This window comes from Falco cherrug, chromosome 4 (genome assembly GCF_023634085.1).
Source record: "Falco cherrug isolate bFalChe1 chromosome 4, bFalChe1.pri, whole genome shotgun sequence".
Taxonomy (NCBI): Eukaryota; Metazoa; Chordata; class Aves; order Falconiformes; family Falconidae; genus Falco; species Falco cherrug.
The window spans coordinates 101,710,005-101,735,096 of record NC_073700.1 but is presented as its reverse complement, the minus strand read 5'-3'; the positions used below and the strand labels follow the sequence as shown (position 1 = coordinate 101,735,096).

The 25,092-nt window shown below is 42.2% G+C and overlaps 1 protein-coding gene across 2 annotated transcripts in view; it reads right to left on the bottom strand.

Annotated features, from left to right (window-relative positions):
* Positions 1-966: 966 nt before the first annotated feature.
* Positions 967-25,092, bottom strand: part of OSBPL10 (oxysterol binding protein like 10) — a 122,389-nt gene continuing 98,263 nt past the window's right edge. For both annotated transcript variants that reach the window (XM_055710326.1, XM_055710325.1), the window contains exons 8-12: positions 19,030-19,513; positions 8,738-8,924; positions 6,585-6,767; positions 4,845-4,998; positions 967-4,119 (exon numbers count right to left, since the gene is read on the bottom strand). In XM_055710326.1, coding sequence (XP_055566301.1) covers positions 4,075-4,119; positions 4,845-4,998; positions 6,585-6,767; positions 8,738-8,924; positions 19,030-19,513 — 1,053 coding nt within the window. In that variant the 3' untranslated portion in view covers positions 967-4,074. The remainder of the gene's footprint in view (positions 4,120-4,844; positions 4,999-6,584; positions 6,768-8,737; positions 8,925-19,029; positions 19,514-25,092) is intronic.

Here is a 25,092-nt window from a genome sequence, read left to right as displayed (position 1 = left end):
ATTGCTAAGGAACTAAAACTGCAAGTGTCCAGTGTGTAAGTTCTGTATCACTTAATCATTACGGTTTAAAGCAGTGAGGGCAGGCAGTACTATTGGTAATTCCAGAAGAAATACTTTCACCTGTAAAAGTAATTCCGTAACAGAGGGACAGAAAAGTCATTAGTTATATATCTTAATATATTTAGTCTTGAAAAGCCAGTTAAATGCTTTGAGTCAGCCTTGTGTACATATCAGTCCCACTATGAGTAAAACCTGAAAATAATTGGCTATGACAAATGCAACAATGTCTTTAAACCAAAGGTATAACCTGCTCCAAGACATGGCCTTCAAGCAAGGTGACAAAAGACAAGGAACACAACTAGGTAGCACTTCCTGCCCTATTTACAGCCAGGGTTTTTTCTGTTTTGGATAAAAACAAAGTGTTCTGGCACGATTGTTTCCAACACTGTGGATGAATGTTTAAAATAAACCAGAACTGCATTATCTTAACACTTGAAAAATGTCGACCAGGATCCACGATGCCTCTAAGTGTATTTTTCCTCCCCCTGCAAGTGTCCAATGCTGCAATAATTTAAGAGTTGTATTTTAAGAGGTATCTCATCTTAACAACAACAGTTAGATGCAATATGATATTCAGAAACAAGGAAATACCTCAACCTGTTAACTCTTTATTAGTCAAATTAAGGCCTAAGCTGCCCGGCCTTTCCTAAAGCCGTGATGTTGCCCAGCCCCCTTTTCCCTGCGGAGTGCTGTCCAGTTTAAACAGAAACTTACCTATGCAGTGTCTGGCAGCATGAACGGGGCAGAAAAACCCCACAACAAACAACGGTTCAGTTGACCAGTCACTTCTGTCAACCATGCAAACAGCTCACAGGTACACCGAGTGTTGTACACCGCTCCTGGCATCCACGTATCTGACAGCGGTTAACTAATGCTTCCAGGGAAAGAGAAAGGGCATCCCACTACTAAATGAAACAAATCTTTTATTCATGAGCGTTGTCATTTTAAAGTCACAGATTATGAAAGGATGGCAAATCAGAAGAGACTGCCAGAGCATCTTTTAAATGATAAAGGTATAAATTTCCTTTCTTTACATTTCTAATTTAAGAAAGAAAAAGGTTGCATAGGCTTTCTACCAGTGTGCACACAAAAAAACCCTAAAGTACATGGAGGTTTTTACATTACAATGCAGAGCGTACATTGGCTACTTGAAAAGGAAAATATTTACTTGCAAGTCCAAGACAGCTATTGGAACAACCTACAGAATAAGGCTTATGAATATTTACTTTTCAGTCCCGTAAAATATACTGAACACATAACTATCAGAAAATAAAATGACACTTGTGTGTCTTGTTCTAGAATCTCTCACTGATGGGATCTTTTCAGAAAGGACTATTTTTACATTTGTCCCTCCCAAGTTACTTTGGAAAAGAAACAGTGGTAAATGGCATCAGGGGGCTTCTTCACAGCATCGGAACAAACCAAAACATTTATCAGAGCACAAGTGGAATGTCCTCAGCATGCAGAAACAGACAACCATGCAGACACAAAAGATCTTCAGTAAACTACAAGCATAAAATCTGTCAAATTTCTCCTTAAAAGAACGGCTACAGCATCTCCGTAGCCTCGACAGTCACACCATCAAAGCTGAAAGAGGTCTACTCTTTCCAGAGCGCAGGCCTGCACGCCTGACAAGAGAGGTTTGCAATGGCTGTTTTTGGGGGGTGTGTGGCTTGTTCTTTGGTGTATGAAAATCGAAGTTCTGGGAGCATGTTCCATGTTTAGTTCAGTACTTTTGATTGTTCTTTGTGTTGATATTACAAACTGTACGAATGCTGCTAGGTACTTATCAGACTAACCTCTAGAACAAGAGTGGATCCATTATAAAGGTAGTTCTTGCGAGTGATAAAGTATGTGTTTTCCTGATGATACTTGGTAGCACTTCAGTGATTACTACGACAGCATCATTTTGGTCTTGTTACAGAAAAACATCAGCTATTTCTAAAAATAAGGTTGCTTTTTTTCCCTTTAAAAAAAAAGCTTCAGTTACAAAACCAAGCCCATACAGTCCATTTTTCTAAAAATAGTATTTAAATAATCTTTACCATGAATCTTTCTAATGTGCAAAAAAAGGACATAAAAGCAGACAAAGTAGCATTTAGGAGGAAAAAGGAGCCACACCTTCATTAAATAGGGATCTGAAGTTTAAATGTAAAGATCTATTAAGTATGCCCAATGGCATGTTTCCTTGTGTACCCCCAACCCTGTTTAGCCTTATTGAGTTGCTCAAGAGATCTTAACGTCTACCAAAAAAATAATTATAAAACGCAGGATGCACAAGAACAGACATGAGCAGTGCTTTGACCTAAATATATTTGTGTAGTAACTATAAAGCATAAGTTACTGTATTAAGAAAGCAGACAAAAGGCACAAAATTAATCAGTACTACAGACAGGTAGGCATCCATGCTACTGTATGTTAGAAATACAGTGGTTTCGTTATGGGGCACTGTAGAATGAAGCACTGAGCAGAAGTTGGCACATTTTGTGTGTGCCTTTTGTTGCCACTTCTCTCAAAAACATCTTCACTTTGAACAAATGCAAACTAAAAAGCAACAAAGTCTTAACACGCTCCTAGAATCCACTTTTAGTGGCACAGTGGTTACCTTACAAAGGAAAATCAAGCTACAGGATTATTTTTCTTAATTTACAAAACAAATTCTATCACATTTCATTTGTTTCATCAATAAGGTTACTGTCTCGGTGTAATAATTCGCTAAATTGTTACTTTTCCATCAGAAGATCATTCATCTGAGAAGGCTAGTTATATCCCCTATTCATCCAAAGATTCCATCCAGAAGCAATCGACTGCGTCAAAAGCAGAAGAAATTAAAATACAGGTCTGCTTGGAGCCTGAACACGGCGTGAAGGGCTCTGACCAGAGGATCTCTGTCTAACCTCGCAGCGAACCCACCTCTCGGCTGGTGGGGAAGGCTCATGCCCGTCACAGCAGCACACCCGGACAGAGGACTCCGACCCAGCCTCACTCACCTCAACGCACAGCCTGGCATTTCAGCGTGACCACAGCAGCAGTGGTTTCACGTGGAAGGCAAGGCTGGGCACGGGGTGGCCTCGGGCGCAGCTCGGCCGGCGTGCTGCCTCTCTTACAAGGGGCTGGAAGGCTGAGGCAAGAGCGGCATGTAGCCGGAACACCACACCTACACCTGCCAGAAGGGACTTGGCGGAACACGTAACCCAAAAGCATCGGCGTGACAGTGGTCGGGGAACGTCGCACAGCAAGATCACAATTACCAGAGCAGCTGGCTCACCGCTGACCAGAGACCTATCGAACAGCTGGCAGTATGAACCGACAAAAAAGCGAGGACACAATGGGTTAGCGCGAACAAGGGTCCCGAGAAGGTGTTGCTGCTTCTTACAAGATGGCAGAACCCCCCCCGCTCGTTAAGTGACAGGCAACGTGCTCCGAAGCCAGCATCTCGCAGAGCAAGCGCACTGTCAGTGCATCGTTCTCACGCCAGGGTGACTCCATGACTGTTTAGACAGAATGACTACCATTAAGTGACACATCACATTTTAAGTGCAAAACATTTTTGGCAAAAGTGAAAAATAGAAAAACCTTAACCAGTACTAATAAAAAAGTATTTTCTTAAATACTAGCATAGGGCCTGATCCTGCAAGCACACAACTCGGGGAACCCCGGCTGAGTCCAGCCAGAGTTCTATGCCCTAAAACTTAAGAGGAAAAGGTCTTTAAATCACTGTTAGTGTTTATACGTGTTTACATGTAGTGTAAATAATACACACACAAGCACATACACACTGTGTGTATATATGTGTATATAGGGACATGTGCGCGTGTGTTTGTGTATCCATACACACAAAATGGCTCCTGAATAAACTTGAGCTTGTGGTTATTTTGAGATGCATCGTTCACAGTATATAGCTTCTCGTTTGTATCTTCTGATAACAGGACCTATTCAATGACATCTTGAAGTTATATACTGTATCATTTTAATGCCTTTAAGGTAAAGTTATGAGGCAACTGCTCTATCCCGTCAATGGGTCTTCCAGAGAGGATTCAAGTATAGCCAACCATCACCCTGCAAGAAAATAAGGGAGAGTTTACAAACAAGATTTATACATACTTCATCTGTGTATGTCCACATAAAAGCTAAATACGAATCAACACAAGAAACCGTCCCTGTCATCTGAAAATTCCGTGCTTAATGAATTTACAGGGAATCTGGGCAGGAGGGGAAAGAGATCACGAGGAAGAGAAGCAATGGGAAGATGGAACAGATGAACTGCTGGTGTAAATAGCTGCACATACAGGCTAACGTAACAGTCACGTTGTAATTCCCCGAGTCTCACTTCCCCCTTCCCACTAAGAAAGGGCAAAGACGAACTTAGTAAGATCTATTTCATCGCAAGCAGATGTGTTTAAGATGTCTGTGCTTGCTTACATTGGGCAAATATCCCTAGATTGCGCTCACTTTAATACGCTGAGGTCAGGATTAGCAGGGGATGTGAGTACACAGCATTTACAAATTAAACTGTGGATTTTAAGGTAAAAGAAACATTGCTTTAAGTACCTAGCACTAGGTACCAAAGATTCAGGCTAAAATAAACCTAATTCAAGGAAAGTGAACGTGTTTACAATATGGACGAGGAAAAATCCATTGCTGCCAGACTCTGGCAAAAGCAGAATTCAAAACAATCGGTATATAGCAACACTAGCCTGTGGTAAAAACCACTGACAAATTTGTACCAGCATCCGCCTGTATGCAGAAACGTGCGATAGGGTCTTTAAAATAAGACAAAGTACCTCTTTGACAAAATATTTCGGTTTCCACGGCGTTGTAAGAGCCACGCGTTGCCTCTCCTCTGCCCGCTGTCTCTCTTCAAGGCGGTGCTTGTGTTCTGTTGCTGCATCAATATTGCCTTCTTTCAGAGAATTGGTGACATGTTGCCAGAGGTGCCTGCGTGACGGAGAAAGAGCACAAGTGACAGGGTGAGAATGCTTCTGCCGCAGCTGGACCACAGTATGAGGAGAGGCAGGCTGCTGCCATGTTCTCCATGCCATTTTTGCAAGTCACATAGCTTGTGAACCATCGCTCCCCCAGGATATTCATTGCATTTGTGGATCAGATTTTCAGCTTTGCTCAACTCCCAGTATTTTGCCATGCAAGTTAACCTCAACAGCTTTTGTTCATGTTCCTGACTCTTTACAACCTGAGCTTTTTTCTCAAAGCAAATGCATTCATTTTTATAATTTCCTGATCACGTGCTTTAATGATGATCCACTCCAAAATGACATGTGTTTATTTGCAGTTAAATATTTGAATTATAAGGGAATGTTAGCCAAAAGCCAAGAGGACATTAAACTGGGACACTGACTCTTCCCACCAGGTTACTAACAGACGCCTTGATGCACTGATTCTAGGGACACTGACTCTTCCCACCAGGTTACTAACAGACGCCTTGATGCACTGATTCTAGGGAGCTCTTCTAGGTCTGTGCTTTGTATTCCCACTTAACAATAATTATCAGAATATAACCAAATTTGGTTTTCACACAACGGACTGGATTCAGGCGCGATGCCTTCTCACGCTATATTAGCTTAGCAGAAACTCTACTCAGAAAAATACTGAGAAGTAGCTGACTGCAGCTTTCACATATTCCCTAGGATGTTTAAATGAGTTCTGTTTACAATCTGATAAAACTGCATATCCTGCCGAAACACTGGATAGTTGCAATTCGCTTACTAGTATCAAAAAATACAATAAAGACACTGAAGAGCTACTGGTTTCCTTATTTACTCCAACCATTCTGTTCCAAAACTACAGGGGAAAAATGAGTTTGTGATAAGCAAGCGTGTCTAGAAAGTAGGAAAATGACATCTGACCCTGCACAATAACCCAAGACACACCTTTGTACAATAAAAAGAACATATTTAGATATAATACAATGAAGCTTAACTCATGTTTTTAAATCCTCCAATAAAATGTTCCTAAATTCAATAAAAATATTGATGTTTCTGAAGATAAGCGTCAACAGTTATTGACAGTGAATAACAGAACAAGTTTTTTTCCTAAGGTACCCAGTCAGTTAAGCATGTGATGTGGGAGCTGAGAGCCCTCAAGAGTGTGTGTCATTGTATCTCACATATTACACATTTGCATACATATATATATTCTAAAACATATAGAACAAGAAATTCCAGTGTAAGTCCTAAGATGCAACATTATTTGCAACAAATTGACTGATTTGACTACCATGTTAGAATCACTCAAAAAAGCAGGTGAAAACACGGCATTACAATTTTCCAAATGCTCATTAAAACACATACAAGCATTCTGCCCATCTACAAAACTGATGTACACACCACTGTAATGTAATTTATGTTCCCAAGAACCAATACACAGCTTCACCTATTTGTGCCCAGATTAACGTGCCGTAGGAAGCGAGGCGGTTTTGAGCCACACCATCCATGACTGCAGTTTGCTTCCCCGTTCCGCTCCCGTCGGCGGTTCAGAAGCAGAACACCGCACACCTCCGCCCTTACCTTGATTCCAGTGGGCCTTGCTTTGCTATCGGCCGGATCTTTTTCCTGATAACTGGCAGTTTGCTAGTGTCAACCACTTTGGCTTCTCCGTTGCTGTAAGTAAATTCCAGCGTACCGTTCCATTCTCCCTGCGCCTTGCATACAATGGTGTTAGTGGGATTGTGTTTCACTTCGGCTGTAACCCTAATTCAAGAAGGAAGAAAAAAAAACCCACTGAAATAACTGGCCCCATTTATTATCAGCAAATGAAAGCACTACCGCAGCTAAGCTACAAGGAGCTTCCTACGTCTACAAAGTCATTTTTCAAGCCAAGTAGTGACACTGTCTCCAAAAAGACAGACTCAACCCAAGGAAGCTCTGCTAATGCAGCAATACCTTTTGGATGACATTCTCCCAAAGTACAGCACTAATTCAACTTAAAACTCTGATGCTCAGCTTGAACCCAGAACTGTTTACCTCATCAGCCTGAAAAACAGCTCCTGACATTTGGGTGACATTTTCAGTACACGTGTTATTTTCACACCTGAACGTTATGCTGTCAGATACTCACGTCAAAGACTTCAGGTACCTTTATTTTCTTTTTTAGCTCTGCAAGTTTATGTCTTAGCTGCTGAGAGGTAATGAGTAAAGCTACCTTGGTGGTCCAAGAACTGCTCTGAGAGCGAGCAAAACAGATAGGCAGGACTGGAAATCCAAAATGCAGGGAGAAGTTTTGTGTGTGTGTCTATGAACATGCACACACGTGCTTCAGCAAGCCACGTAAGTAATCTGTAAACTCAACTGGTTTTAAATTATAAAATTAATACAGCACAACTGTCCCCAATTTTCACCCACCCTGATGGCACCAATCATCAATATACACCTTCGAGAAAAAAACCCTGTCAAAACAGCCTAATGTTGATATCTGCCTGAACACAACATGGAAATGGTTGATACACATACAGAACAATTAGACCAACTGAAATAAACCGGAGGTAACCACGCAAAAGCACAGCCTTCTCACGGACACCGCGACAGAACAAGAAAGGGGTCTGTGTACATTAATGACTGGGTCATCAACTTGAGCATGGAAGTAAGACACGAAGCTGTCTTGCACAGTTCCTCTTCACACCCTTAACGAAGGGGAACCAAAGACACTGTCCTGGTTTTGGCTGGGATAAGAGTCACTCTTCACAGTAGCTAGTATGGGCTACGTTTTGCATTTGTGCTGGGAGCAGCGCTGATAATACAGAGCTGTTTCTGTGACTGCTAGGCAGTGCTTACACAGCCAAGGCCTCTTCTGCCTCTCACCCCACCCCACCAGCGAGTAGGCTGGGGGGGGGCAGAAGAAGTTGGGAGAAAACACAGCTCAACAGCTGACCCCAACTGACCCCAGGGATATTCCAGACCACAGGATGTCGTGCTCAGTGTATAAAGCTGGGGGGAGAAGGAGGGGGGAGATATTCAGAGTGATGGCACTTGTCTTCCCAAGTAACCGTTATGCATGATGGAGCCCTGTCTTCCTGGCTATGGCCGAACACCTGCCTGCCCATGGGGAGTGGTGAATGAATTCCTTGTTTTGCTTTGCTTGCGTGTGCGGCTTTTGCTTCACCTACAAAAGTGACTTTATCTCAGCCCATGAGTTTTCTCACATTTACTCTTGGGGCTTAGTTGCTGGCTGGAGTTACAACACAATAACACAACCAATATCTTCATCATCTGGAATTTCAGTGCAGAGATGGGAATCCTCAATAGGGAGCTACTGCTATGGGCAGCAAAACCTTCACTTCTCTCCTCCTTACTTGAGTTCCACTACCAGTTCATTGACAAGACTTGCACAGAAGCAGCAGCTGGTGCGGCAGAAATACTGCCTTCTCTCTGTACTTTTTTCTGATCTTGCACTTACAGCGATTTTTACAAGCAACAAAGCGTGGAAGAATACATTCACTTTAGTTTAATGACAGAAATATATCCAGCTCAGTTAAACTATATAAAAATGTATAACTACAATAAACTGTGCTCTAAAGCTGTAAGTCACCTCAGACAGTAATAGGAACAGAAATTCAGATATCTGTCTATAAAATACTCCAACAGAAGAACCAAACAGATGCCCAAGAGTTTTTCCATTGAAATCCAGTAGCAGGCAAACAAGAATAAGGCAGTAATTTCCGTACCTGTGGACCTTCCCTCCATAGAACGGCTTGGTGTGGAACGTGACCGTGGCAGAATAGCCCGTTCTGGCACAATTGATGTTGACTTTCCCTCCAAGCTCCACCCATGGAATGGTAAGTATTGAGCGAGCATAGGCACTAGGCAGGGTGAAAACATACTCTTCTTCATGTTCCATCAAGTAAAGAACACCTATGTAGGAAAAAGGTTGAAAGTGAAATGATAAAAGTTCACTGATAAGACCTGACAGTCACGGACCAATTACTGTCATCAAAACATACTTCCACAGAGAGCACAACATGCAGCTTGCTTGAAGGAGGTACTGTCTGCTAAGAAAAAAAGTCTTCCCTCTGGAACAAACTTCTTCAAAGAGACATTTTCAAAACCACGCAATTTGAACGTGTACCCTGGGGTCCTTCACGGCACCAAATGGCCTATCAGAAAATCCGACTGGATTACTGATTTTGTATTACTGACAAACAATTAACTGTTAAGGCTGAAAAAAATGTTTACTTGCAAAAAGCCATACTGAATGGCTCAGATGCTCACTTAGTGTCATATCATCATCTCTCACCAGAAAAAAATATACAAGCACAGCCAAAGGCCTCTTCAATCAGGTATGTTCAGGTCCTCTCCACTAATTTCTTATTGATGCATTTGTTGGTAGGAACGAAAGGCTCTCTCTAGGTCTGCCTGGGTGCAACAAGGAAACATGTTCAAGGAAGCCATCTAGAAATTTCCGACAAGTTTGCTCCTTCATTTCCAAATGCCTGGTCTCCCACACAGCCTTTGCAAAAGTCTTGCATAGTCAAAGAGGGGCCACTGCTCTGTTACCCCAACACCAAAGTCTCCACCAGGCAGAGAAAATTACTGGCAATTCTATTTCATTCTGGTAAAGGTTCCTCCACCCCCCAGCATTACGGGGCTGTAACTAAAAACAACAACATGCAGCAGCAGCAGTTTTTCAAGGTTATTTGGAACTATGAAGAAAGCTGCATGTCTGATCAGGTCTTAGCTTCCCCTGGGGTTAAGAATACAGCTTTGTACCCACCATAGCTGTAGTTTGGTCTTCACGACAAACAGGACATAAGACTGGGTAAAGAGTACCATAAACCTTGCACACAGAATTAGATCATGCAAAATATCTGGAGTATATTTTTCATCAGAGCTTTACACTCATCTGTGGCCCATTTAATAACTGCCTAAAGGCAAAAATTAAAGCTTTGAAAGTAATTCTTCACAACAGGGATTGAAAATAACCCATCACAGCAAGCACTTAGAACCCAGAAATATTTTTAAAAGATCAGGAAAATTATTTTGACATAGTAATAGCATCTGTTTAGAAACAAGATGAGCTTGAGCCAATTTGCCTTTACCCTGGGGCAGAGAGGGGAAGAACACATCGGTAGTGGTATTGATTAGTTTGTCTACCTGTCCAAGGGAATAACGACACTACTTATGCAAAGTTATCTGACATATGTAATGACGAAAAAGCACTAAATAGGAAGAAAGCACTATACTGCCAACATAAAAATATGCCCTTAACACTGCATGAAGACACAAACCTAAAAAAGATCCAAAATTTAAAAGTGCAGAGCTGTAACAGAAACATTGTCTTAAATATCAGCTTCAATTAATGGAACTAAAGGCAGGTACAGGAAGCTCTGCAACTTGTCACACTTCTGCCTTTTGAAACTGTTCCACAGGAAAACAACTTTTGCAGACTGGAATAGTTTTATGCAGTTGTTCTCAGGACTTCTGAAGCTGCAGCCTGCTAGCAACCACACAGCCAGTGCTTCTACTCCAGCAAGTTTCACACAAATGCGCTGGAGAGTACAAAAGCACAAACACAGAAAAGCAGTGTCTGGAAAGGACTTTTAATCATTTTGCCTTGGCAAGTCACAAGTTCCTCATGTCACGTGCCAAACCCTCACAGCCAGGACACAGCTGGATCACACACACACACGTTCTGCCTCAGGCTTCCTTGGCTCCACACCTGCAGGTACCACCGAGCTGAACACGCTGCAGGAAGGCTGAACTACCAGACTCACGCGGGACACGCAACCAGGAGAAACTTCTACTCACAGAGACAACTCTACTTATCAAACTCATTAAATGGATGCTGTAATAACATTAAATTAATAAAGAACAATCAAGAAGCCTTTTAACTAGATGATGGTAATTCAGAAAGGATCAAAGAAAGCTAATGGGTACTGATCAAACGCCGAAAGGAAACCTGACAGTCTGCAGCTGGGCATTTTCCACATGGGGAATTACAACAGGTTTTAGACTCAAGTCTGTCAGCCTTCCCTTCTTCTCCTCTTCCCACTTATTCTCCACTTTCTTCATTAGAATTGTGGGAAACAGACATGTAGCAGCAACCAGCTGTGGGACACAGCCTGCGGTGCTACCCATGAGGTCACGTTTCCCCAGTCTTCATGGTCTAAGCACAGACACTGCCTCACACTGTCAGAAAGCACAGCACCCTAACAGCACCCGCTTCCAACGGGCCAATTCTGGGGCTTTTGTTGTTGTGAGGTTTTTGTGTTTCTTTGGGTTTGTTTTGTTTTTAAAGATAAAAGGTGTACTAGCAGTACAGTGAGCAGGTGTGGTGCTTGCTGCTGGGGGAGAACCTCACCATATGCATGAACCACACCTTCACATGAGCTTCTCCAGAGCCTCCTGCTTCCCCAGGCCCAGCCGTCCTTCTCTGACCATCACTGCATGTCCTCACATGACAGGAAACCGTTATGATAAACACAAATTTCCTCCTGAGTTACTGCAGGTTTGCTTTTGTCTCTCTGATGGGATCGATAGCTTTGTTCCTCCGTACTCAAGTGGGAGGGACACAGGGCTCTAGTGAACACTGCCAAGCACACTGAAAAGCAAACAGCAAGTAACAGCAGTGACCTTCAGTGTAAATATTTAACCACCACAGCAGGTTAGATATTAAAAACTGAACCCAGATCTCACGGTAGTATTTTTAGCACCTGGTAGCACATTTTTTCAATTCCTTAAACACCTGAATAAATACATTTTTAATCAAGTGCTATGTCACTTGAAACATGACTCCAGCTCAACAATTATGATCCGAAATAGAATTAAGGGAAGATCTCAAATATCCACAACTTGATACTACTTGTAATGGTAACATGACTCTTAGCTTTGCATTCCATCATCTGCGGAGTCCACGTGAAAAACCTCGTTTAACTGAAGCACCATGAAGACTGTAGCTGTACCACCACGCCTGAACTGAGAGCTGTCCTCTTTCAGCGAAAAGGAAACCAAAATGACACCGAGAGTCAACATTTGTCACTGCTACCACAATCTGAATTCATGCCCTACCTTGCTGAGTTTAAATCTTGAGAAATTAAAGGCAGAAAACCTAAAACCTAACAGTAATTTTTAAAAGCATCGTGTACTTTTAACATCTGCTTGTAAGTATCATTCCATTGTGACTGATCTTTAAAAGTATCTGCTGGAAAATACACATGCTATTTTTCTTGCCTTGCTTCCCCAGTATAAGGGATCATTCATTTTTCATTTTCATTTAAAAATGGCTAAATAAATTTACATGAAAAGTTGTAGAAGATTCTACATTTTCAGTAATGTTTCCTCCTCTCACATCAACGAATTATTTCGAAAACTGCAAGTTCCTTTGAAAAGGATCTTAAGTATTTATAGGCAGCTATTATGCACAGAAGAATGCATCAGGTAAGTACTCTGGGAGGAACAGTGAATTTAGCAATCTAGAGTATTAGAAAAAAATCCCACAGAGAAGGGTGAACATTTTGTAAACAAGTGTGGAATTCTGAAATTCCCCCTTGAAACGTCCTCAACACCATTCACTCCTGCTTTTGACTAAGGCAGCGTATTCGCAGTCATGCTCCTTTCCACAGCTCCTCAGCCTGCGCTAAAGGAAGCGATGCTCACGGCATATAATTTTCCCTGTTTGACTATTACGTGTCCCTCACTAGCGCTGCAGCTTTGTGAATTGATTTTCCAGTAACACATATTGACAAAATACCCAGAGGAGGCTCTGGATCAATAAGCTGCAGAAGAGGCATGTGTAAATTTAATGCTTCCCACTGACTGCATGGAGATCAATCTGAACAACAAATGGTACGTGGGACACAAACGGCCTAGGGCAACTTCCTAATTTAACAGGTTCTTCACTCTGTCTGCATCATTTCTAACACGGCACAAACAGGAGTATGTTACGTACAGGCTGAACCCCACAAGGGTGTAGTACACCACTACCTGTGCAGATTCACATGGGAAAACATGAGATGCCAAACCGGACTCTCATCGTCTCAGAAACGTTCCAGCGAGCTGCGCTGCACTGCTCATTTTCCAAAGGCTGGAGCCATTTGCTAAATTAAGTAATGAGTGCCATGCCATATGGAAACGGTTCTGAAACCACTGGGCTAAAAAAATATTAATATTAAAATTAGTAATATAAAAAATAGAAAGGTTTAGGCAGCTCTAGATGCATGGAGCAGTCAATCTTTGGGGTCAGTAAATTAAAAAGTCACTAATGCCTCAGGAATAGAAATTATAGACCTGTACATCTATAAACACATACACACATATTTGAACAGAAAAAACACAAGTGAAAACATTCATTGCTTTCATTTAGATTTACCCTGGGAAAAGCACTGAACCTTTCCCCTACCCATCAATTCTTTTCAAGGTTCATTTCAAATTAAAAAATAATTTTTAAAAAATTATATTTATTATATTTAAAAAATAATTTTGGAAGCCTATACCTCACTACTTTTTAAAACATTCAAAACAGCAGAAGTGAAAACACAAGACATAACCAACCACTTGATAATACAGAGCAATCCACTTAAACATACTTTATGCCTTCTGCAAAATTAACCCATGAATCAAAGGTGACACTTTTTTTGTTGGATTTTGCTGCTTTGGAGCAAAACCCAAGAGCAGAAAAGGAACATGCACAGCCCACACTGGGGTGTGCTCACCACTGCCTTTTCCACTGAAGTATCCTTATTCTACAACCAGTATCCATCTGTTTGAAGATTCTTTGGACCACGTAAAAAAAAACATTAAATATTTACATTGACTCTCCCATCCCTTGCTAATTTAAACCTTAATGTGATCGTATTCATTACACCCTCTTCTCCTCCCTCACTCTCTCATTAGTACATAATTAACATTAATTCTTTTATGCAAAATACCCTCTTCTTCTATTCAGGGTAGCTTTCTCATGAGGAAACTCAATGCTGACTACTCTGAAGAATGGGGGGTTTGTTGTATAGTGAAGAAAAAGCTGAGACATTTCATTAGCAAGCCAGATTTAGACCCCTCATAACCACAGATGAAGGGCTAGCATATAAAACAGCATATAAAACACGGATTTCCAGCAGTACTTTCCTACTCGTTCTGCATCTCTGTAACTGATGCTCACTTTAAATCAACAAACAAAAATTGCAGCTAGGAAAAAAAATATTAAAATTTTAGTGACTTTGAGGTGCAACATACACTAAAAATTGTAGAATTAAGATTCTGAGCTGAAACCCTTGCACGAGAGGACCATACTGTCCTCAGATCCCCTATTTAAACTCTTACAGAAGCTTTTGTACTTCCATGACATCCTACTTTAGCATATCCACTGCTGTTTCTAACAACAAAGCATAAAAAGCAACATGCTCTATACATCAAAGGACATTATGACAAGTTAAAAAATATGCTTCAAAAGCACCACAGAAACATTACCAGCATATCCCTTATACAATATAGGCCCAAAACTTCAGTACCATTTTATTTCTGTAAATAGCCAACTGCAGGAGAAAAACTGAATTGTTTCAAGGACATACACAAAACTATTCAGCAGAGAGCAAAGTTTCAAAACACATCACAGTTGTTTGTATGCAGCACTAAGGTCACAACGAAGTTACAGGTCATAAAATCACACAGAATATCTCAAGTTGGAAGGGACCCATAACGATCATCAAGTTCAAGTCCCTGCTCATCGCAGACTACCTAAAAATAAAGTGTACGACTAAGCATCCTCCAGATGCTCCTTGAACCCTGACAGGCTTGGTGCCGTGGCCATTTCCAACAAATGCATTCTGATAAACAGAACTAGAACAAGATACCACTGAATTTTCCAGAACATTAACCGAAGCTCTCTAATGCTCTGTTTGAAAGGAATTTCCCCCCCCACATACATGAAATAGTAATCAATGAATGCACAGTATAACAAAACTACTATACCAACATCAGAATGATTTAAATGAAGTCTCTAACGGACACAGGTGTATTTGAGATATCCAGGAAACTTCAAGTAGCATCTGGCAGAACCCAAAATCCTTACTGATCTAACAAAAAGTCAAAGGCACCCCCACAGGTAAGTGAATTCCAGCAACAGACAAATAAAAGGGCTGAGTGCTTTTATTTTTCCCTCATAATAGAGGGAGGGAAAAAAAGAGGAAGGGACAAGACAAAAACCCAACAGTAACACATTATTAGCTTAATCATCCAATGTACAGCAGCAAAAAAAATCAACCAAACAAACCCCAGGGATTTCTATGATGCATGAGATGTCACTTTGCCTCTTATCAAAAGCAGGATAAATCATACTTCAACCATACCTGGGAAATGTGCTTAATCTGGTTTTAACAGGTTAAAGTAAGATTCTACAATCTTACCGGCCAGCCTCGTTGTCAGAAAGCTTCTCCCAGTAGCTAACTTCAATTTCTACCTATTTTAGCTACATTCATACACCTTCTGGATAACAGCATGCCTTTCTACAACCTACTTTTTGCTAGACCAACTCATCCCATTTAAAATGCTGCAATGCATAAAATGGCCTTAAATACAAAGGGCATACTCCAAATTATATTTCACGCTAAAAAGTTATTAGGCTCTGCATTACCAGACGTGTAAATCCAGACACAGTTTTTCCACATTGTAAGTCAGTGGGTACTTTTGTTTGGTTCAGCAATCTATTCCCCAGTACTCACAATGACCTCAATCTAATACAGAATTTATATGTATGCAGCACATGACAAAAACATCTGTAGTACATTCTAATTTTTGCACAGCTTGGCAAATCTACGCACCAACTTTAAATTAGGAAGATTTCCCTGGGACTAAAAAAAAAAGACTAAAAAAATTTGAAGAAAGTGTAGTCTAGGTTCAAGTGAAGAAACAGCACTGCAAAGTAAACATTTTAAACCAAGGCTTCCAGGTTTAGGCTGGCTGTTTTCAGATGACAGAAAAGTTTCAGTGATAGAACTTCTTGCTGCCTATTGCCAGCCCTCAACTGCAACAGAAATGCTTGGCTGCACTGCAGTTTCTCCATCATTTCCCAGAAATGCTGTCACCATGAAGCTGCATGCTTCTGCACTCCTTACACCAAAAAAAAAAAAAAAAAGGCAAATGTATAAATTGGTGAACCCAAACTTCTTTCCCAAATGCCCATTATTAAAGACAGCAGCGAATTGCAGAGTTCACCATTGCAGATGTTGCTCAAAGCCTGCCTCCACAGACTCGCAGAATGGTCAGGGTTGGAAGGCACCTCTGGAGATCATCTAGTCCAACCCCCTGCTGAAGCAGGTTCACCTACAGCAGGTTGCACCAAGTCACATTCAGGTGGATTTTGAATAACTCCAGAGAAGGAGGCTCCAACACCTCCCTGGGCAGCCTGTGCCAGGGCTCCGCCACCCTCCAAGTAAAGAGGTTTTTCCTCATATTCAGCTGGAACTTCCCGTGTTGCAGTTTGTGCCCGTTGCCCCTGGTCCTGTCGCTGGGCACCACTGGAAGGAGCCCGGCCCCGTCCTCCTGCCACCCACCCTTAAGGTGTTGGTACGCACGGGTGAGACCCCCCTCGGCCTTCTCCAGCTACACAGCCCCAGCTCTGCCAGCCTCTCCTCACCAGGGAGGTGCTCCAGGCCCCTCACCAGCTCCGCAGCCCCCGCTGGGCCCTCCCCAGCAGCTCCCCGTCTCCCGTGACTGGGGAGCCCAGCGCTGGGCCCAGCACTCCCGATGGGCCTCACCAGCCCGAGCAGAGGGGCAGGATCAGCTCCCTGCACCCGCTGGCCACGCTGCCCCTAACGTGCCCCAGGGTCCCATCCGCCTTCTCGGCCACAGGGCCACCGCTGGCCCGCGGGCAACCGGCTGTCCCCCAGCACCGCCCGGCCCTTCCCCGCAGAGCTGCCCCCCAGCAGCCCACCCCCAGCCTGTGCTGGTGTGTGGGGCTGTCCCTCCCCAGGGGCAGGACCCTACACTGGCCTTTGTTGAACTCCATGAGGTTTCTCCCCGCCCAGCTCTCCCAGTTTTGTATCATCAGGAAACCTGCTGAGGCTACGCTCTGTCCCTTCATCCATGTCACCGATGAGTAAGTTGACCGAGACTGGCGCCAGCACTGACCCCTGGGGGACACCCCCAGCTGGACTCTGTGATGCTGATCACAGCCCTGTGAGCTCTGCCATCAGCCCGCTCAGCCCACCTCACTGCCCGCTCGTGTAACCCACACTCCTGAGCTTGCCTATGGGGGTCAAAGTAGACAACACTGACCACTCTCCCCTCATCTACCCAGCCAGTCCTTCCATTATAAAAGGCTGTTAGATTGGTCAGACATGATTTCCCCTTGGTGAATCCACACTGACTGCTCCTGATAACCTTTCCTCCACATGCTTAGAGATGATCCCACTCTTGGGATATCGTAAAAAAACCACACACACACACAAAAAAAAAAAAAAAAAGGAGGGGAGAGGGGAGGGGAGAACTTATTCTCACAAAAATACATTAAACAATCCTTGCGACAGAGAAATGGTTAATTCCTAGACCCTTTTTCTCTCAAAACTGGGACACATCAGGACTTTGAAGTCTTCAATAATCCCCACAGTAGACACCCCCAATCCCAGGAAACTGTGCGCTAGCAGCAAGAAAAAGGAATTTCCCTACTCCTACATAATTATAAATGACTTTGTGTTTATTTCCATTAAATAGCTCCCTTCACTGAGAAAGAGCGTACTAGAAATGAATATGTACCAGAAAAACACAAGTTAAACCAGTGACTCAGGCTGGCAGTAGTACAGTCAGGACAGAGACAGAAAGACCAAATCCCCTTTGACACTCCCTTCCCAGCTTCCTTAATTTCATACTAAAAGCAAACTACCTAAGTCATAGGAAGAAGGAAACAGCCTATTTATTATAAACTATCACAACAATATCAAATCCAATAGTAAGGAAGTTGCATGACTCTCCTACAAAAAAAGGAATTTATTGCCATCGGGACAAAGGTATTGTAGCCCTTTCCACCGTTTGAGTTTGTTCTTTAGTTCTAACTAGTAGAAATAGCAAAATGTATGTGTAAGTTTTCACCATATTTTTTTGTTGTTTTTCATAAGCAAAACCAAACTACTACATTTCCCCCTCTACTTTTTTACTACCTTCAATATCACAGTATTTAACATAATGCCAAAAAGAAGCAGTTACTATAAGTTGTCCTGGTCCTTCTACTGCAGTCTAAGACCTAGTTAAGACAAAACACTAAAAACCATAGACAGGAAATTACCCTCAAATGGCAAAAGGGACTGACTAAGGGACTTAGAAACATTAAATCAGTGTGTGAGCAGTTGGTAATGACACTGGCACAGGTGTGTCTTTCAGTTCAGATCATCCATTAAGAACTTGTTACGACCCCCTGTATTTCTGAATTCGTGTTGAGCAATGACTTACCACAAAGCAGACCGTGTGTGTGTGTGTGTATATATATATATGATACAGCAAATCATGATTTGTACCTCAACTACATCACTTTCTATAAAGCTGGAGATAATATGCCGACTCTAAACACTACAGAAACTACGATTCTTTGCAGAAATTATGAAAAAAGAATGTTAGGCTTAAGTAAAAACATGTTTTTTCCTACTGCTTTGTTCCAATTGTGAAACTGTCCCATACTGAATCACATATTATTTTAAAAGTGAGCAAGACATAAAAACGTTCTTACAGAATATGCTGTCAGTAGTCCTTTGCTACTGCAACTAAATCATATCTGAAGCACAGTTACATATTAACAGACTCACATAAATATAAGCATATATTTATACGTGTAATGTGTGTCTCATTCTGCCTGGAGAGGAAAAAGTTGTATGAACCTTACAGGTTTAATTCCAAACTTCACAAAAGCAAATAGCCACAAGGTTCAAATGAAAGGTCAGAGGGAAAGCAACAGGAAAATATCTGTATTTCTGTTGTGTTGACACCCGTAACATTAGCTAAACAAACAAAAAAAACAATATAAAAGCACAGTTCTTACCTTCACCTACCATAGAAACACCTATTGACATGCCCATAAACTTGCTTTTGGTCCATACATGAGCGTTCACACACATTTTCTTCTCTTTGCACTCACAGTAAAAGCAAGATACCGGTGGATGATGAGATACTTGTTCAGCTACAAACCTCAGCTTGTAGCACGTGGACTGGTCCTGACCAAACTCCTTGGCTGGGTCCTTAGAAACCATGGAGGCACCGTTAGTTCTGAACGCTTTCACTTTATCTTTAGGCACATCCCACGAGCAATGAAACGTTTCACCAATTATAGGGTTATAGGGCTTCTTGGCAACCGCTCCCTTTCGGCCTTCATGAAAAGCTGTGAGATAATACTCCACAAAGCAGATAATTCTTTCCTCAGGAGTGGCTCCAGCTGCAATTGACAAAAACAGGTCTGGATGGGCCATGAAATTTGCATACATCTCCAGCAGGGATCTTTTCTCCAAAATAAATGTTGGAAGCACTACCTGTATGCAAAGCAGACAAAGGCAGATATGATTTCCCCATGATCATACTACCAGGGGGTAAGGGGGGTGGGGGGGGTGAGGGGGTGGGATGCGGTGGAGAACAGTTAAGACAGCTGCAATTCTGGCCCTGCCAAGTTTCAGGACAGTATTTTTTCCTCCCCTGCCACTGCAATTTCATTTTCTTTGCAGTGTAAATAAAAAGCAAAGGAAAAAGCAGCGGCCTTGACAGCCATGCCAGCTGCTTCCTATTTCGTTATGATTCTCAACAGCAATATGGGAATCTGCCTTTTCCTCTCCTCTCAGTTAACAAACAACAATTGTTCTCCTTTTTACAGGACATGAAAACATACTTTGGTGTAAACTATTTCACATCAAACATCAACAAACCCAACTTACCATAACCCTCCAAAAAGGGAGTAGTACACCCTCCCAAGATGCTAGAAGATGAGTATTTCAAATAAACATACACATCACCAGCCTGCAAGCGGTGGAGAGCGTAAGGGGTACATGACCCATTCAGCCAAACATCTGGGCTCCCGATTTCACTTCTGGGCCCTTGACCACCCACTGCATATGTATTGGGTCCCTTCCAGCCTCTAACCAAGCAATCCAAACACCTCCAACCAAAACCAAACCTCAGGTGTGTTTCCAAGGGTAAAACCATGCCAAGGACCCTTCTTGAAGAGGCTACTGGCAAGAAAACGCTCCCCGTTTGACCCCCTCTGCCTTACACTGCCATCTTGTGTGTCATGTCCCCTCCCACCTCCCAAGTCAAACCGCCTGCCACCCCTATGCTCTCCTGTCATCCCCAGGCACAGGGCATGTACACCAGGCAGCCTGCACTGGAGGGAGCCAGCCCTGACTGATCCAGGCGCAGTTACCAGTGTGGCTCAGCTAGCAACGCAGATGCTGCTTAAGTCACCCCTCTTAACCAGGAACAAAACTTGTTTAAAAGTTTTCCATGAAACACTCTGGAGTACACCGCAAGACAGACAAGGCTACAGGAACTAAACCAATTTATTTCTCACCCTTCTCCCACACTCCATACCTTGTGCAGGACCATCCCAGGGGAGCTCAGAGGTCGCTCCTGAGCAACCAACAAGAAAATTCTGGCACAAACCAATCCGGCTAGAATCAAAGTGGCTCAAATGATGCCAGGTGCAGACCAACAAGCTGTCCTCCATTGCAAGAATTCTGCTTTCCTCTCTAATTCTTCACTGTGTTTACTTTTTCCCTTTCCCAAAAGCAAGGGCTATTTACAGCAGGCAGAGAGCCACTCTTCAATCATGACCACACTCGCTTTCCCCCACTGCAGCCCCAGCTTGCGATTCTAAGTCGGACCAAAGCTCAGTTCAGTCCTTTTGGATCCCATGGATAACGAAATAGAAGCTGTCAAACTTTTATTCATCATTTAGTTCTTTTCAAAGAAAACTTGTAAACATGGGGAAAAAAATCCTAGGCACAACGGTTCAAACACAGTCTTAACAGATACATTGTAAGTCAACATACCACAACTGCAAAAAAAGATAACTGCTCTCTGCTAACATACATGCCCATGTGCTCTCTCCTGTGTATTATTTACACACATACAGCCTTTTACAGGCTAGTAATTTTTACAAGTTTAGCTATAAATCAAGCAGAGTTCCATCTGCAATATTCCTCTGACTCTACTCCGTAAGCCTTGAGGACTCTGCGTGGTCTCTATTACCAACCTAATGAGGCCCCAAAAGATGCAGCAGGACCTTAATTTTACAGTACACTTGGCAAACAACTGCATGCTAAAGACAGCCAACGGTCCCCATGGTGGTATGATAGTGAGGCGCTGAGGAGATTGTTTTTTCAAAGTTAAATCTAAAACTCTGGAAGGCAAAGTGGAAAGGCAGGAGATTTTCTTAGGGTATTTTTAGCTCTTTAAACAATTCTGTCTTCCTTGCAGCATTCTCATTCTGACCAAATAGTTATTATCTTATACAATCTTAAAAAAATGCAATTCAGCATTACTGACCCTCAATACAGAATCTCATTTTAATACAAAGTGTACACTCAAAGATCAGGTTATCAAAGGGGAAACTGACAGCAAAACATAGAAAAATAAACCATCACTTCTGCCTAGAAATATTAGTAATAACCATCACGAGTTCACTGCACAGACCTGAAAGGGCAGAGAAACTCATCTGAATAAACAGCACTTGCATCTCATTATATCCAAGTGTGCGTCTCTCTCTAAAAAGAGCATGCTTTATTAGCACAAATGGAGGAGAAGAAAATTACAGACCATAATTAAGATTATGCAGATTTTATTGTACAATATTAAGATTGCTGTGGTTTCATCCTGTTGACTTGATCACATAGTCCTCATATCTACTCTCTCAAGTACTAGCTGTGTGCTTTGCAGCTATGTACTTAACGTAACTCCACCAACATAGCCACTTAATGCAATGTTAAGAATCACCGGACTCTTATTATTAAATTTCAAGCATCAATTTAAAATCTGAGTAAAGCTTGAACCCCACCTCAAATGATCTTGCTTTAAAAGCCCAAACAAAATGGAAACTACATCCTGAACTGCAGCAGGAAAGGACCCACTGCAAAACGCAGAATTGAATTGTCTGCACAAAAGGAGGCAGAACTGTGTATGAAAAATACATTTGTTTACAGCTTACACAATTCCAGTATTACAAAATATGCCTAGAAAACATTGCCTTTTAACAAATAATCTCATAGACTTGAAGTTTTAATATGCAACACCACCACACGCTAACATAGTTAAAAAACCCCACAGGTTTTGGTTGGTTTTTTTTTTTTAAATTGGCCTTATCTTGGTTTCTGCAGAAATAAGCAAAATAGAAACAAACAAAATTGGAAGCATATGGCATCCCTCTTGCCAGTGTTGGACTGTCATGCACTTGCGCTAGTACTCTACCTTCCAAAGGACTGAGGTTTTCAAACCTTCTGCAGCCAAACAGAATGCACGGTGCAGAAAAATACACTTCAGGACCTATGTTTTTTATATTGGTTTTGGACTGGACTACTGTAGAGGAACAAAGGCAGGGGGTTGATTAGCATTGATAACATGCAGCTGTGGCCTGGCCTCAGAGGCAGTGGGTTGATGGACATGGATGATGTGCAGCTGTAGCTCGTTCCTGCTAAGTGGTTAAATAGCCCTGAGGATGGGGGGAGAGGGGGTCAGTTGGAGGAGCAGTGTGGTCTGACCTCTGGAGGAAGGCGATACAGCACAGACAGTAGAATCAGACCAATGGTAATGCCTTGTTGCAGTCTACTAGTTTGACGGTGCTGCAACAGACTACAATTTTTTTTAATATAATTGCATAAAAATTCAAAACTACCTGATTTTTTGCCAAGGAGAAAAAGCTGGCACAAGAACTAAACAGACAAAAGAATCTCTCCAGAATAAATATGAAGTTGCTTAAGTCTGAAGCTAAAAATCTCTTGGTTGCATTCTAAAATGTTAGAATAATCTCTGTTCTTTCTCAGACCTCAGGTGAAAAGGAAGCAGCTTAACAGCCATTCCTCTATTTTCACTGAGGTTAAAGACAGGATATTGATTTGAAGCTTGATCATAATTTCCTAGGTTTGAATTCACTTATACTTGATTAGATCTGAATGCAACTGAGAAAATTAAGAGCAGGGGTATTTATCCCTGCTACTATTTACTGTGAGGCAAAACATGAGTGTCAGCATCATTCCCTACCCTTTTCAGAAATCTGACCAAGGTACCCCATGCTGAGATGTCCTTCTCTTAGAGCAGGGGTCCTCAAACCACATCCCACGGGCTGCATACGGCCCCCCAGGGTCCTCAATCCAGCCCCCGGTATTTACAGAACCCCCCCGCCGGGGGTTGGGGGGGGGAAACCAAGCAGCCACAGATGACTGCCTGCCACTTCATCCGTGCGCTGGCCCCCTGGTTAAAAAGGACCCCTTTTTTTTGAGGACCCCTGTCTTAGAGGTACAAAAGCTTTCTGCTGTCATCTGTGTCACTGCAGGAATAAAACAAGCTATTTTCACCCCACTTATATTTTAAAGTTCCAAGGTAAAAGTATATTGACAAGCAAATTAAAAACTTATGACGTTGTGACCATACAACAATATTAATTTACAACAGGTTGACAGTCTGCAGAATTACTGGCAGCCCTTTATTTTTAGCACGTATTAACTGCGTAGGCAAGATAAGGGAATGCAGGGGAGCGATCACCCATCTGTACAAACTGTTAGCATTAATTGCAACCCATTAGATGCCATTTGCCAACAAATTTGTCAGGCTGTCAGTGGTTTTTGGTGCTGTTTTCCATTTTTTGAAAGTCCAAAGGACAAACAATTTTAAAACTTTTTTTTTCCCCCCCAGCAATTCCAATTTTAAATGAATTTTTAAAGTCCTGGCCCAGACCAAGGCATCAGTTTTGTACTACATTCTGCTGCTGTGATCAGCTCCCCCACCTGACTCTCTCTAGCAGCTATTGAAGTCTGTTTGGCCACCACCAAGTCTAGCCTGTTCTAGCAAATGCCTGTGCAGATTTAATACTTCCTTGCAGGTGTTTTCCTTCACAGTAGATTCCTACTGTTCAACTCCTCATTAAAAGGCACGGCAGCACAAAAGTTTCAGAATTGAAGCACCTTTGCCGCACTGAACATGGTCATCATCACGGTGGGAAACTGATGTCAGCGCAGGCAAGGCCAAGACTAACAGAAGCAAAACCCGCAGGAAAAGGAAAAAAAGCTGTTTCCTCTGATGTGATACATGAAGGTAATGACTATGCATCCAGAACCCAAAGTCACCAAGGGCTCAAAAAAGCTGTTTGTCCATGTGGGCGTCACATTACAATCCATAGCTCACAAAATGAACCAAGGAAACAACCGTAGGAAGGCAGCACAGGAAAATGGAAACATATAAAACCTCCTCTGATGTTAGCAACTACTTTGCCACAACCACTTCCAGCAGAAGCTGACTAGCATCAAGGCTATCTGAAATCTGACTTTCAGATGAATAATGAAAAATGAGAAGACGTGCAGCCAACAAACCAGGCTTTATCATCGCACATGTGTGGCCCTAAGGGCCTCATGTCAGTAAGCAAAGTTAATAAAAAGAGCAGCCAGCTGTCTTGTATTTTTTTTTTATTTTTAATCCTCAAAATGATCAGAAAAGTCATGTGCACATGTGGCACGTCTCATTAATACTCATCATATGTGTATTCGTGCATCACACAGACTAGAGATGGATCTAACTCTGCCATATGCCTGTTCCTCTGTTCAGTCTGTGGGTATTATACACACACGCTCATGCATGCTAATATCTTGCCATACTATAGATCTGATAATATGCATCACTATCCTCAATGACCGTGTTCTGAGAACAGTATGTAAGAAATAGGTTATCATATATATTTACCTTCCAACTTTTCTTGTAAGTGTCTACACTTATTTACAGTAATTTCTCTTATTTACATAACCATGTGTCTTTGGGGTTTTGCCTCCTCTGCTGTGACAAAAAGATGACATTGGAAATCGGGGAAGAAAAATCTTGTTCATACCAAAGACAAAATGTTTCGAAGATGCAAGAACAA